The sequence below is a fragment of the Uranotaenia lowii genome, chromosome 2, assembly GCF_029784155.1.
Source record: "Uranotaenia lowii strain MFRU-FL chromosome 2, ASM2978415v1, whole genome shotgun sequence".
Classification (NCBI taxonomy): Eukaryota; Metazoa; Arthropoda; class Insecta; order Diptera; family Culicidae; genus Uranotaenia; species Uranotaenia lowii.
In genome coordinates this window covers 161,155,868-161,169,654 of record NC_073692.1, presented here as the reverse complement: position 1 = coordinate 161,169,654, position 13,787 = coordinate 161,155,868, and the positions used below count along the sequence as shown (strand labels likewise).

General features: G+C 39.2%; 1 protein-coding gene across 1 annotated transcript in view; it reads left to right on the top strand.

Moving 5' to 3' along the window:
* Positions 1-13,787, top strand: part of LOC129749570 (serine-rich adhesin for platelets-like) — a 394,154-nt gene that overhangs the window by 188,867 nt on the left and 191,500 nt on the right. The window contains exon 2 of the mRNA XM_055744590.1: positions 7,627-8,516. Coding sequence (XP_055600565.1) covers positions 8,363-8,516 — 154 coding nt within the window. The 5' untranslated portion in view covers positions 7,627-8,362. The remainder of the gene's footprint in view (positions 1-7,626; positions 8,517-13,787) is intronic.

The following is a 13,787-nucleotide window of genomic DNA, read 5'->3' as shown; positions in this document are numbered from 1 at the left end:
AATTAAGATTTAGGACTATCAAAAAACCGAGAAAATAGAAATTTTGGAGAACATTGGAGATTTGTCGAACTTAAAAATCTAAAAGAATGCACGTAAGCACATACTTAGGCAGGAACTGTGGTGAATCTGTGCACCCATGGTGGATAACAAACATTCAACATACATACATTAAAAACCAAACAAAATCGGCAAACATGTTTGAGCAATCAAAATTCATGTTTTAAAAGGAAGTGTTACACACATAAACAATAATTTAGTTGTTTTCAACCCCTATCGAATGCCGAAGAAAGAATTTCATCAATGTCTCTGTCTTGCACAATGAGCTGTAAATCACAAAAAAATCTAAGAGGGGCAGAAGAATGAACCACTTATAGGGCAAAAGTATAAATTTTCGTTAAAGAACAGCCTGCGCTTTTTAAAGCCCACTGAAGTAGGCACTGATTTTTTTTTTTAAATCAACGTTTTCATCTTTCTGTATTTACTCTAATAGAACCGGAATGCAATTTTCTTTCTGGTGAATATAAATTAATTGCGGATATCTCGCGTTTATGTACTTAAAATCAGGTGCAGAGTTGAATTCAAGTGTACAAAATCGGAGAGATTGCAAATTGGCATAATATTCAAAAAAATGCTACCTTTGAAAATCCGTAAAAATTTCCAATACATTTTTTCCATCAAATTTCCAATCCACTTTTAAAAATTTATCTACTGTGACTGAACTATTTTTACGATTCGTTGTTAATGAATTATTATTTAAAACCTCTTTTTAATAGTCATGATCTTAAAAAATTTCAAAAAAAATATCCTTATGCGCAACGCAAAACTACTATCTTCAGCTTTGGTCAATGAGAAACTTTATTTTTTAGCATTTTGTAGCTGATCTACCCTGTTTTTCCCAAAGCACGTTTTAAAAAAAAATTCTCAGCTATTTTTAAGCTTTTGAGTAAAAATGCGTTCTAAGAGAATAACGTTATTTAAAAAAAATGTAGACCAATCGAAAAAAGTTTTCGATTATTTAAACTTATCAAGTTTGACGAAATATAATCATTTGCATGATTTTCATTTCCATTCTTCGTAGTTAATATCATGTTGCAATTCCAGTTAGTTTAACCTTATACTAGCCAAATACAATGTCATGGCACGATTTTTCCCTCCAAAAATGACCCAGTTTATTGAACCAGCTCTACAGTGGGACAACATTGTTTGACTGAATGCGAAGTGTGAAATCTGTCTTAATTTATGTATTTTGTCGTGTGCCCATCCTTCGCCATCCATTCTGGAGGGACGATGTGTCCTGGGAGTTTTTTTTTTCGTCTTGATTCCGGCACCTCAGATTTTTGTATTCCAGGCTCAATTTCAATCCCAGAAAGTAGACAGTCCCTCTCTCCTGGCCGACTCCTACCCTTTTGTACCAACGTCCAGAGTAAGGGGGGATGATTCTCTTACTGGTGAAAATATAAATCATCTTCGTGATTTAAGAGGGGGCCCTTTCATTCTTTCTTTATCTGTTTTCTTCTGGTCGTTTGACCGAGATTGGTTTTATTATTGTTGCTATCGTTCTCCATCGCTGCCTGGCTGAAGAAGAGTGGCCCCATGACGACGTCCATCCGAAGCATGGCAGCATAATAAATCGTCTTTTCCATTTTCCCGCCGTCGTCGAAGTCCCCCAACCCAATTTTTCCTGATCAAATCAACCCAGTGGGAACTTTCCCCTATTTTCCTTTCCCATCACCGGATGTTCCACACAGAATGTTCCCGTGAAAAAGGCGTTTCGGGACCATCACAATGATCATTGGCAAAAGCGCCGGAATCAGTGACTCCCTTGCAGAGACAAAAGGGCTTTGAGAAATGATAATTCAGAGAAAAGACGTTTGCCATTATTACTAGGTAATAAAAACTTCTCGATGAATTTCTTTACTCGAGAAAATAAACACCCACAAAAACGAGGACGATGAGTGTCGCAACTGGACGGGAATAATACCGGTAATAAATATCGGGAGCTTGAGGAGACAGTCTGACTGCATTAGGTTCTTGTTATTCCAACAAGAATGAATTTCAAACGTTTTCATTAGTGCAAACCAAGTTGAACTTTAATTTAATGCTTGTAAGCTACTGAAGGGTAGTGCAATGGATTTCAGCAAAAAAATTATCGTTACATCGTGTAATGTGGATAGCTCGCCAGAAAGCAGCTTCGTTGTAACAACGAGTATGCAACTCGACAGGATTACTCATTTTTTTACTTAATTGTATTGAAGATAAAAGCCTCAAACATTTTAACAGCCTAAATCTGATAAAGAAAAACCTAAATCTGATCAAAACAAGATAAAGTCTAAAAGATGTTGTTTTTTCAATTATTTGTTAACCCAGGTGGTAAATCCATTTTACGGATTGCATTCCAAGGCGCGGCGAGCCACTGCGTCCCCCCAGTTTGCTACTCTGGGTCCATGGGTGCAATTGGACGACTCATGATACAATGCTAAGAAACACTGTACCCCCTACGCCATAAAGTCCACCTGGGACCACTGACCATTGTTTCCACCTCGAACTGTTTGACACACTTTGCTTCAATAGTGGGAGGTCAATTCGCGCTAGTCGTTCCAAGGCAATATTCGTTTCCGAATCCACTGTCAGCAATTCAAACACAACTCGATGCGCAACCCCTCCTCTGACGAGTTAGAACCCGACATCTCATCGTGTGAATGAGGTCCCCACGCAGCGCAACTACTAACTTTGTGAATCGGAGTTCAACCCTTGATCTTAAATATAGTAAAAGTTTATGGTTATTGGGAATAACAGAATGCAGACTCCTGAAATAATACAAAAAATCCATTTCCGGCAGGCAAAAAGTGTTGCCTGACTAGAAGACACCAAGTAAATAACTAATAATTATCAGTTCCAAAGATCGCAATCTGTGCATCCGATTTTTGCTCAATATGACAGATGTGTTCTTATGGACAAAAAACATCTGACAACGGTTCCTAAGGTTCGTACGGTTCCTTACGGTTCGTAAAGTTCGTACGGTTCGTACAGTTTGTACGGTTCGTACAGTTTGCACGGTTCGTACGGATTCTACGGTTCGTAAAGTTCCTACCGTTTGTACAGTCCGTTACTGTTCCTACGGTTCCTACGGTACGAACGGTTTGTACGATTCGTACGGTTCGTACGGTTCTTTTCGGTACGTACGGCTCCTACGGTTCGTACGTTTCGTACGGTTCCTACGGTTCATACGGTTCCAACCGTTCCTACGGTTCGTACGGTTTGTACAGTTTGTACGGTTCGTACGGTTTCTACGGTTCGTACGGTTCGTAAGGTTCCTTACGGTTCGAACGGTTCCTTACGGTTCGTACGGTTCATACGGTTCCTACGGTTCGTACCGTGCCTTACGGTTCCTTACGGTTTGTACGGTTCGTACGATTCGTACGGTTCGTACGGTTCGTACGGTTCCTACGGTTCGAACGGATCTTTACGGTTCGAACGGTTCGTACGGTTCGTACGGTTCTTACGGTTCGTGCGGTTCGTACGATTCCTTACGGTTCGTACGATTCCTACGGTTCGTACGGTTCCTACGGTTCCAACGGTTCGTACGGTTCCTACGATTTGTGTAGTTCCTTACGGTTTGTACGGCTCCTACGGTTCGTACGGTTCGTACGGTTCCTACGGATTCTTACGGTTCCTGCGGTATGTACGGATCGAACGGTTCCTACGGTTCGTGCGGTTCGTACGGTTCGTACGGTTCCTACGATTCGTACGGTTCCTACGATTCGTACGGTTCCTACGATTTGGACGGTTCCTTACGGTTCATACGGTACGTACGGTTCCTTACGGTTCGTACAGTTCGTACGGTTTATACGGTTCCTACGGTTCCGTCGGTTCCTACAGTTCGTACGGTTCCTACGGTTCATACGGTTGCTTACGGTTCGTACGGTTCGTACGGTTCTTTACGGTTCGTAGGGTTCGTACGGTTCCTTACGGTTCGAACGGTTCCTTCGGTTCGTATGGTTCGTACGGTTCATACGGTTCGTACGATTCGTACAGTTCGTACGATTCGTACGATTTGTACAGTTCCTTACGGTTCGTACGTTTCCTACGGTTCCTTACGGATCGTATGGTTCGTACGGTTCCTAGGGTTCGTACGGTTCGTAAGGTTCCTCACGGTTCGAACGGTTTCTAGGTTCGTACCGCTCGTACGGTTCCTTACGGTTCCTGTGGTTAGTACGGTTCGTACGGTTTGTACGGTTCGTACGGTTCGTACGGTTCGTGCGGTTCGTACTGTTTGTACGGTTCGTACGGTTCGTTCGGTTCCTACGGATCGTACGGTTCTCTACGGTTCGTACGGTTTCTACGATTTGTACGGTTTGTACGGTTCGTACGGTTCCTACGATTCGTACGGTTCGTACGGTTCGTACGGTTCATATGGTTCCTACGGTTCGTATGGTTCGTACGGTTGCTTACGGTTCGTACGGTTCGTACGGTTCGTACGGTTCCTACGGTTCCTTATGGTTCGTACGGTTTGTACGGTTCCTTACAGTTCATACGGTTCGTATGGTTCCTACGATTCGTACGTTTCGAACAGTTCGTACGTTTCTTACCATTCGTACGCTTCCTTACGGTTTCTACGGTTCGTACGGTTCGTACGGTTCTTTCGATTCTTACGGTTCGTACGGTTCGTACGGTTCCTTACGATTCGTACGGTTCGTACGGTTCCTTACGGTTCGTACGGTTCGAACGGTTCATACGGTTGCTTACGGTTCGTAAGGTTTGTACGGTTCCTACGGTTCCTACGGTTCCTTACGGTTCGTACGGTTCCTACGGTTCGTACGGTTTGTACGGTTCCTTACAGTTCGTACGGTTCGTACAGTTCGTACGGTTCGTATGGTTCGTACGGTTCGTACGGTTCCTTAAGGTTCGAACTGTTCCTACGGATCGTACGGTTCGTTCGGTTCCTACGATTCGTACGGTTCGTACGGTTACTTACGGTTCGTACGGTTCGTACGGTTCATACGGTTCCTACGGTTCGTACGGTGCCTTAGGATTCCTTACGGTTCGTATGGTTTCTTACAGTTCCTACGCTTTGTACGGTTCCTTACGGTTTGTACGGTTCCTACGGTTCCTACGGTTCCTACGGTTCCTACGGTTCCTACGGTTCGTACGGTTCCTAAGGATCGTACGGTTCCTTACGGTTCGTACGGTTCGTACGGTTCCTTACGATCCGTACGATTCGTACGGTTCCTACGTTCCGTACGGTTCCTACGGTTCCTTACGGTTCGTACGGTTCGTACGGTTCCTACGTTTCGTACGGTTTGTAAGGTTCCTTACGGTTCGTACGGTTCGAGTGGTCCCTTACGGTTCGTACGGTCCCTACGGTTCGTACGGTTCCTACGGTTTCTTACGGTTCCTACGTTTCTAACGGTTCGTACGGTTCCTTACGGTTCATGCGGTTTGTACGGATCGAACGTTTTGTACGTTTCGTGCAGTTCGTACGGTTCGTACGGTTCCTACGGTTCGTACAGTTCCTACGGTTCGTCCGGTTCGTACGGTTCGTACGGTTCATACGGTTCCTATGGATCGTACGGTTCCTACGGTTCCTTACGGTTCGTACGGTTCCTACGGTTCGTACGGTTCCTTCCAGTTCGTACGGTTCGTACGGCTTGTACGGTTTCACGGTTCGTACGGTTCATACGGTTTATACGGTTCCTACGGTTCGAACGGTTCCTACGGATCGTACGGTTCCTACGTTTCGTCCGGTTCGTACGGTTCGTACGTTTTGTACGGTTCCTTACGGTTCGTACGGTTCATACGGTTCCTACGGTTCGTACGGTGCCTTACGGTTCGTACGGTTCCTACGGGTCGTACGGTTCCTACGGTTCATACGGTTCCTATGGATCGTACGGTTCCTACGGTTCCTTACGGTTCGTACGGTTCCTACGGTTCGTACGGTTCGTACGGTTCATACGGTTCCTATGGATCGTACGGTTTCTACGGTTCCTTACGGTTCGTACGGTTCGTACGGTTCGTATGGTTCCTTACGGTTCCTACGGTTCCTACGGTTTGTACGATTCGTACGGTTGCTTACGGTTCGTACGGTTCCTTACGGTTCATACGGTTCGTACGGTTCCTACGGTTCGTGCTGTTCGTATGGTTCCTTACGGTTCCTACGGTTCCTTACGGTTCGTACGGTTTGTACGGTTCGTACGGTTCGTGGGGTTCGTACGGTTCGTACGGTTCGTACGGTTCGTACTTCCTACGGTTCGTACGGTTTTTGAGTCCGTACGGTTCGCACGTTTCCTACAGTTTGGACGGTTCCTATGGTTCCTTACGGTTTGTACGGTTCGTACGGTTCGTACGCTTCATTACGGTTCGTAAAGTTCGTACGGTTCCTACGGTTCCTTACGGTTCTTACGGTTCGCATTAGAAATGTATCGAATATTCGGTATGCTGTTATTTTCTAATTCAAATAATTTGTTTTGAAGCAATTTAGTTGACGAAATAAAATAGAGTTGTGTATGGTCGAATATTTTCAAAATCTTGGCCCGCATAAATTTTTTCAATACCTATACAGAATTTACGTTTGTCTCTATCGCTTTCAATAATATTGGCAGAATATTATTCTTAACTTTTCATTTGCCTTACATACACGCAAGATTTCTTGTAGAATCTCACACTGCGTATCATATCCGGTTCAAGAATAAAGATTTAAACCTTCAATTTTGAAAGTTTGTAAAATCTGTGCACCCTGAGCAAAAATCAAGGCAAAATCTGTGCCTGAGCAATTTCAGAGCGAAGGTTCAAAAGTCTGTGTTTTACTGACAAATCAGGGCACCTGGCAACCCAGATCGGATGGTTTCTAGAACTAAATTATTGAAATACTCCAAACTTTATTACTTGCAGTTCATATCGACGTTAATGTGTGCATTCATTTGTGTTCGTTTGTCGATTTATTTTCAACGCAGCTAATTTAAAATTTACAATCAACGTCAATGCCTTTTCTTTTATTGCAAACTGGAATTGGCTAACGCTTTCCAAAACCTTTGTCCATCTCATGAATTCGACGACACCGACGACAACCAAACCACGCAACCAATTCAATCAGATAGCTAATGCACCCATTCTGTTCGTAAATGAAATTGCAGAATCAGTGGGTAAGTCGATCTGATTCAATTATTTGCTGGAGCGGTAGGAAGAAAAAAAAACTTGAAGGGAGGGAAGAAGGAATTGGCGAAAAAACCCACTGTATACTAAAGTCCTATTCGTGTATTACATTCCAATAGACAAACAAGATTTCGTATTCATGAGGAATTCAAGAAAAGGTTCCTCCTTCTTGCCGTTCGTTTTGTAGGTACATCTTCTAAGGATTGATTTCCACGGGTTTTTTCTTATATTTTTTTTCGGATGGTCCTCCCACTACGGCCTTCTGGCTACTCCATCCATCCATCTCTGTTATTTATGCCTTGGCTTCGGTGTGTTTTGGGTGGATTTTGTTTGGGGCCAAAAAAGGGTCGCCAACTTCATTTCTTGCCACATAGTGTTGATTTCGAGTACGTGATTCAATCAACCAGCTTTCACGCATCATTGTTATAATTCCATTTTTCTCTTTTTTTTTTCTCTATCTTTTTTACCCATTTGCAGATAACGGTTCTGGGTTGGAGTGTGTGGAAGTGTGGGTGTGGACACTTCTTAAGTGAGTCGTATTTCCCAGTTCGCACCCAGGAAAGGGCATCCAGAACGATACGAATGGGCGCCTCAATTTGGTACCCTCAAGTGAGTGGTCATCGGGCAAAGGAAGGAAACTATAACAGACTGTGTAGATTGTCTGGCTGTTGAGGACAGCTAATAATCCCGTAAATCCACCAACGACAAACCAGACCGATCCGGGTCAACCGAAAACCGAGAGGAAAACCCAGAAACCGCTCCGACATCCGGTCATATTTTCCGCAACGTCGCCGGTCTCTGGGTTGGGTTGATTCCTTGCGTCCGTTTGGAGTCATCGTCGATGGCCATCGGGCAGAGATATCATTGACCGGGCGGTGCAAAAGCACGAAAACGAATAACCGGAGAGTTTCGGGAGCACTCCCCGAGGGGTAAGAACCAGATAAAGACGTGCCCAGACCCAAACATCGCAAAGCCTGCCGGATAAAGGGTTTTGCTCATAAACCAATCCGTCTCCCCCTGGTCCTTCAACAGGAACAAGGAAAGGGGCGAAAACGGGGAGTTCAGGGTAAAGGCGACAACGACCACGACTGTGGCCAAGAAATTGACTAGCAACATTCTCCCGGCAGCCGAGGGACTTGGCTGAACCAACGTTGGAGAAACGCCCGTCCTTGGCATATCAACATTGGAATCATCATCACCATCAGCTGAGGTCATGCTGGTCTGGAGCAACGGACCGAAGCGAAGACGGCGAAGGCGAAGGTTGGAGCAGCTTGGAGCTTCGACGATAGGCCTTCCCGGTCTCGGGCATCTGACGAAATGGTGCACCACCCTGTTCATCATACTGGAATCGACAAACGTTGGCGGCGGTGAGTAGCTTCGAAAGCTTTAGTTTTTCAAAAACATTTATTTCTCATATCGACATAAAAAAATGTCCTATAATTTACAACTTGCCGTCAATGCCCCACTCTCCCTAGTGGGCAACTTTTTGTCATTACTCCATATTTTCTTTAATATTTTTATTTGAGATAAAACAAAAATGATGAAAAATATGTCTGTAACTCTATACTCTACGTAACTCTATCTATATCTACCCCTTCATACTAGTTGTCCCGTGCCAAACAAAAATTTTGTATGTAATGATTATGCCTCTAATAAATTCTTCCCGCTCATTTTCAACTTCTTACATTTCTTCAAACTCTCCATTCGTTTGAAACATTTCATAATCATAAGGCGTTCTTTCTAAAAACGAACATCATTTATCACCGATAAGGCCGATAAATTATGTAACAATCATGAATTACGGTGATTTAACTCTTCATGAGATGAATAGTTTTGTTTCCTACATTTTTTACCTATAATTTGGAAATATAATATGATTTTTTTAAAAAAGAAAAATTTGTATTCAGTTTTGAATGTGTATAAAACACCAAAATATATGAAGGTTTGAATTGCAAACTGGTTGCGTTTGAGTGACTTATTGATATTTCGTGAAAAATTTCATTTCCATATGAAAAGCAAGACAAAACTTTGTTCATAGGCATATGAACATTTTTTTGTCATGGAGTTGAAGTTTTCCAACGATTTACCGGGAAATCATTTGAACCAAAAGCTGTTTGAAAATATGTGTTGTGTAATATGTGTACCATGTCAGAAAATTGACTCGCCTTCGGCGGAAATAATGTCTTAAATCACTCTAGGCTTAAAACATTTTATTTTACGACTCTATATAATTTTCACGAATTAAAACTAACTTTTGATTGTAAATATAGATTTGCAATTCAGTTAACCTTTTAAATTGAAACCCAAATCTTGACGCACAAAAACCCTACCACGTGTTTGTAATTGGTTTTTACTAAGAAGTGTAACTGAGTAAGTTCAAAATTTTAAACCAACCATTTGAACTTCAAAATTTATTCTTTGAATATTTATTCAAGTCGGTAGTCCTGTGACTAGTATTGAATAATCACGATATTCAATAGAATTCGCAAAATAAAAACAAAAACCTAAAATTCTACACTTAATAACTTACCAGTTTTATTGTTTTAAAAAAAAACAGATAATGTCGTTCCAAATTTAATACTGATATGAAATATTCTACAAGAAACCAATTTAATTTTGTGTTTCTCATTCTTTTGAATGTTTAACTCAATATTGAAAGGGGTTTTTAAAAATTATTCAAGGCTACAAAATTCACCTTTTTCCAAAGTGCAAAAAATCAGCTCTCAAGTTTTTAATTAATTTATCCCTGAAACCAAATAAGTTATTAGTTTATTGTCTAACAGCTCATGTTTGGATTTGGAGTGTTCAACGAATCTTCCAGCATATTTTACCGTCTTCAGTCTCCGTGCTCAGTGTACATCGCTGAATAAGCGGCTATTTACTTGGCACTGGAAAGCGTTACATTACAACAACCTGAACATTACTATATCATAACAGATAGCCTCAGCTCCATCGAAGCTATTCGCTCAATAAAAAAAAGTACTCTCCGTTCTTTCTCGAGAAGATACGGAAAACACTGAGTGCTTTATCCAGACGCTGCTTCTTGATCACCTTTGTTTGGGTCCCTTCACATTGCTCAATACCGGGCAATGAGAAGGCAGACTCACTCGCAAAGGTGGGTGCGATTGAAGGCGACGTTTATCAGCGTCAAATTGCCTTTGACGAATTTTACTTTTTAGTCCGTAGAAACTCCCTCATCAACTGGCAGCACAAATGGAACGAAGATGAGTTGGGTCGGTGGCTCCACTCAATTATTCCAAAGGTAGGCCTTAAACCGTGGTTCAGGAGATTGAACTTGAGTCGAGATTTTATTAAATCATTTTCTCGTCTCATGTCCAATCACTGTGCCTTGGATGCGTTACTCTATCGTGTGAATCTCGCTAACAGCAATCTCTGTGTTTGTGGTCAGGGTTACCATGACATCGATCATATTGTTTGGTCGTGTGAGGTCCATTCTGCCGCCCGAGCGAATTTAGATGATTCCCTTCGGGCCCGAGGGAAACAACCTGAGGTTCCAGTGAGAGATGTGTTAGCTGCGATGGACCTTGACTATATGTACGAAATATATCTTTTTAAAAGCTATCGATCTGCATCTAAAATCCTTTCTTCTAATTTTATTCTCAACAATATTGTAAAGTAGACATAAGAAACCCATGTTAAACAAACAAAAAACAGATTTTGGCTCATTAAAACTGTAAGGTAACGAGCCGCTTCAAATAAATGAATTGCAAAAAAAAACAGCTCATGTTTTTGATAACACCTCATAAATAATTAAAAATCGTTTAAGAAATTTCTTTTTTGAATCTGTTTTATTTTACATAACCCCAAGATCGCAAGTAATTTTGAATCCAGCGTTAAAAGTTATAGAAGTGTTCTACTTGTTCACATTACTCCATTTGATCCACATTGAATTCCAGACATTTTGATCATTATATTTTTAAAATCAAATGCAGGCCTCAACAAATTTGTTACACGATGTGAAACCTTTTTTATCACTTTTTCAGTAGTGTCTTAAATGCTTGTAATGCTATCTTTCCATATTCTTTTTTACTGTATAATTTAACTTTTTTGTATATCATATTATCATTATCATCATCATAAAAAATCCTGATTAATTTAAGTATAATAAACCAATTAAGAATCAGTTTTTTCTTAACTTTATCCAGATTTGTTAGCGCAAAAGTTATCAATGATTGATTTCACTCAAAACTGATTCATGTTTTAACTTATGAAATCCATATCACAAAAACTGGGAACGTATTTTATTATTTTCTAATTTTGTCATAAAAATCAAATAAATTTATCGAATTCTTTTGGGTTTTTTTTTTGAATTTTTAAATAAATTCACCGAATTTAACAGACCAATCAAATTGCTTTTTATAAATAATTTTAAAAAATTGTTCATTGTTTTCCAATTTGATTTTATTTTTTCTGAAAACGTAACCTTTTTAGAAGCCTTAAATTCTTAAATATTAATAAAAAAAAACAAAGTTTCTTCCTTTTGTCTTTTCCAAGACCCAGCATTTCAACGGCGACAAAATTATTCAGAGCTTGAATTTAAAACTATAAAACCTGTGCATGAAAATTTAAAATTGTTTCATTAATATACTTATTATTTAAAATAACCCTCTTGAATCGTTCGTAATGTTTTAAATCTATGAAAAGTTCGGATTATTTTTCAAAGAAACAAATTTAAAGCTAAATTTGATTGAATAACGTTAGTCAAATTGATATTCGCTGTGTGCTTTCATCAATACTTACAACAAATCATCGATTCTTTATTTTAATCTGTATCAGTTCTTATTGGTAATTCTAGAAATCATCAATTTCCCAAACTGTACTTCAGAACAAGGCCTTCAATGATAAATTGACCATGTTGTTTTATAAATGTATGAAGTTATATATGAAGTTAACTTCATTGATAGAGTTTTTTTAGCCTGTTATTTTGATAACTGGAAGTATTTAATGATAAAAATTGATTTTATCTCTGATTTTGATCACAGGCACTCTTGAAATAAAATCATCCTTGTATCAAATTTAATTTAATCATCAAGTTTGTGTTTTGAAACACCCGCTTAAGTTAATAATAGATTTTTTTTATTTTGATCAAGAACTCCTAATTAAAATCCTGATTTAATAGTTCTTCAACTTCAAAACATTACAGCGAATTTTTTTTTCAAATTTTTCAAACATGCCATCAAATCCAAACTGTAGAAATGGTATGAAAATCAAGACGATAAATAAATAACAATTATTATCATTTTACTGCACAATAGACTGAGTCGATTTGGGGTCATTTTGGAATTCCTCAAACCCTGGAGTCTAAAAAACTTTGTCTTTTTCCAAAACTCATCCATGATTTTTTGCAAAATTTTTAAGTAACGTTTACAAGAGTAAATTTGAACTTTTAGGTTGGTATGGAAAAATTGAACATTTTGTACTGAAAAATCAACATCATTTTTGTTTCGTCTGTGGAACCGAGCCAGCTTATGGTTTTTGTGACAATTTATAAAATTCCTAAAGGAAATTTTCCGCTGAACAACTTTGTAGAATTCGTATCTTATTAGGAAAAAAAGTTATTAGCTGTTCAACAGGGGTACGTCTTTTCGCACTGATAAACAATAAATTCAATTGACATCCCTGCAGGGTGCCTAGCGAGGTATTGCGTGACTACTTTCCATGCAATACTTCGCGAGGCTTAAGCAGTGATGTCAATTGAATTTATTGTTAATCAATGCGAAAAGACATACCCCTGTTGAACAGCTATTAATTTTTTTTCTTAATAAGATACGAAGTTACGGTCTTCGACGAAGTTGTTCTGTGGAAAATTTCCTTTACGAATTTTATAAATTGGCACAAAAACCATAAGCTGGCTCGGTTCCACAGACGAAACAAAAATGATGTTGATTTTTCAGTACAAAATATTCAATTTTTCCATACAAACCTAAAAGTTCAAATTTACTCATGTAAACGTTACTTAAAAATTTTGCAAAAAATCATGGATAAGTTTTGGACCAAGGCGAAGCTTTTTAGACCCCAGGGTTTGAGGAATTCCAAAATGACCCCAAATCGACTCAGTCTACTGTACAATTTTAAATCTGGATTTATTTCTGAGAATCAGTTGAGATTTCGGATTCAGTTTCTCTTTAATCCAGGCTTATAATTTATGTTTTTGTGATTCCCGAAGCTTTGAATTCTAGTTTTATTCGAAATATTAAATCGTGTTCGTTTTCAGTGTTTTTCGAAAATATTGAAAAAATTTGAAAATTCGACTGCTTAAAATTTATTCTCAGGCAAACGACTAGTTCAGAATAAGTAATCGTATCATTAAAATTTATTATTTTTTAAAGATTGTGTGATTACTTTAGGAACTTATTTGAATCAAATAAAGTTAGAACAGTCGATGTTTCTTTAATTGAATTTCAAATCAGTTAACAGCATTGAAAATTTTTAGAAAGGTAGATACAAATCTATATAGAAAGGTACTCTAGTTAAGTAAAAAAAATACATCACTTTCAAGCTATGAAATGTTGAAAATTGTGGCCCTCAGAGCCAAAGGGGTAAAAGTGCAAAAATGGTAAATTTTGGGTTCAAAGTGCAAAATGAATTTTTATTTTTTAAACCCATTTAGGGATTTT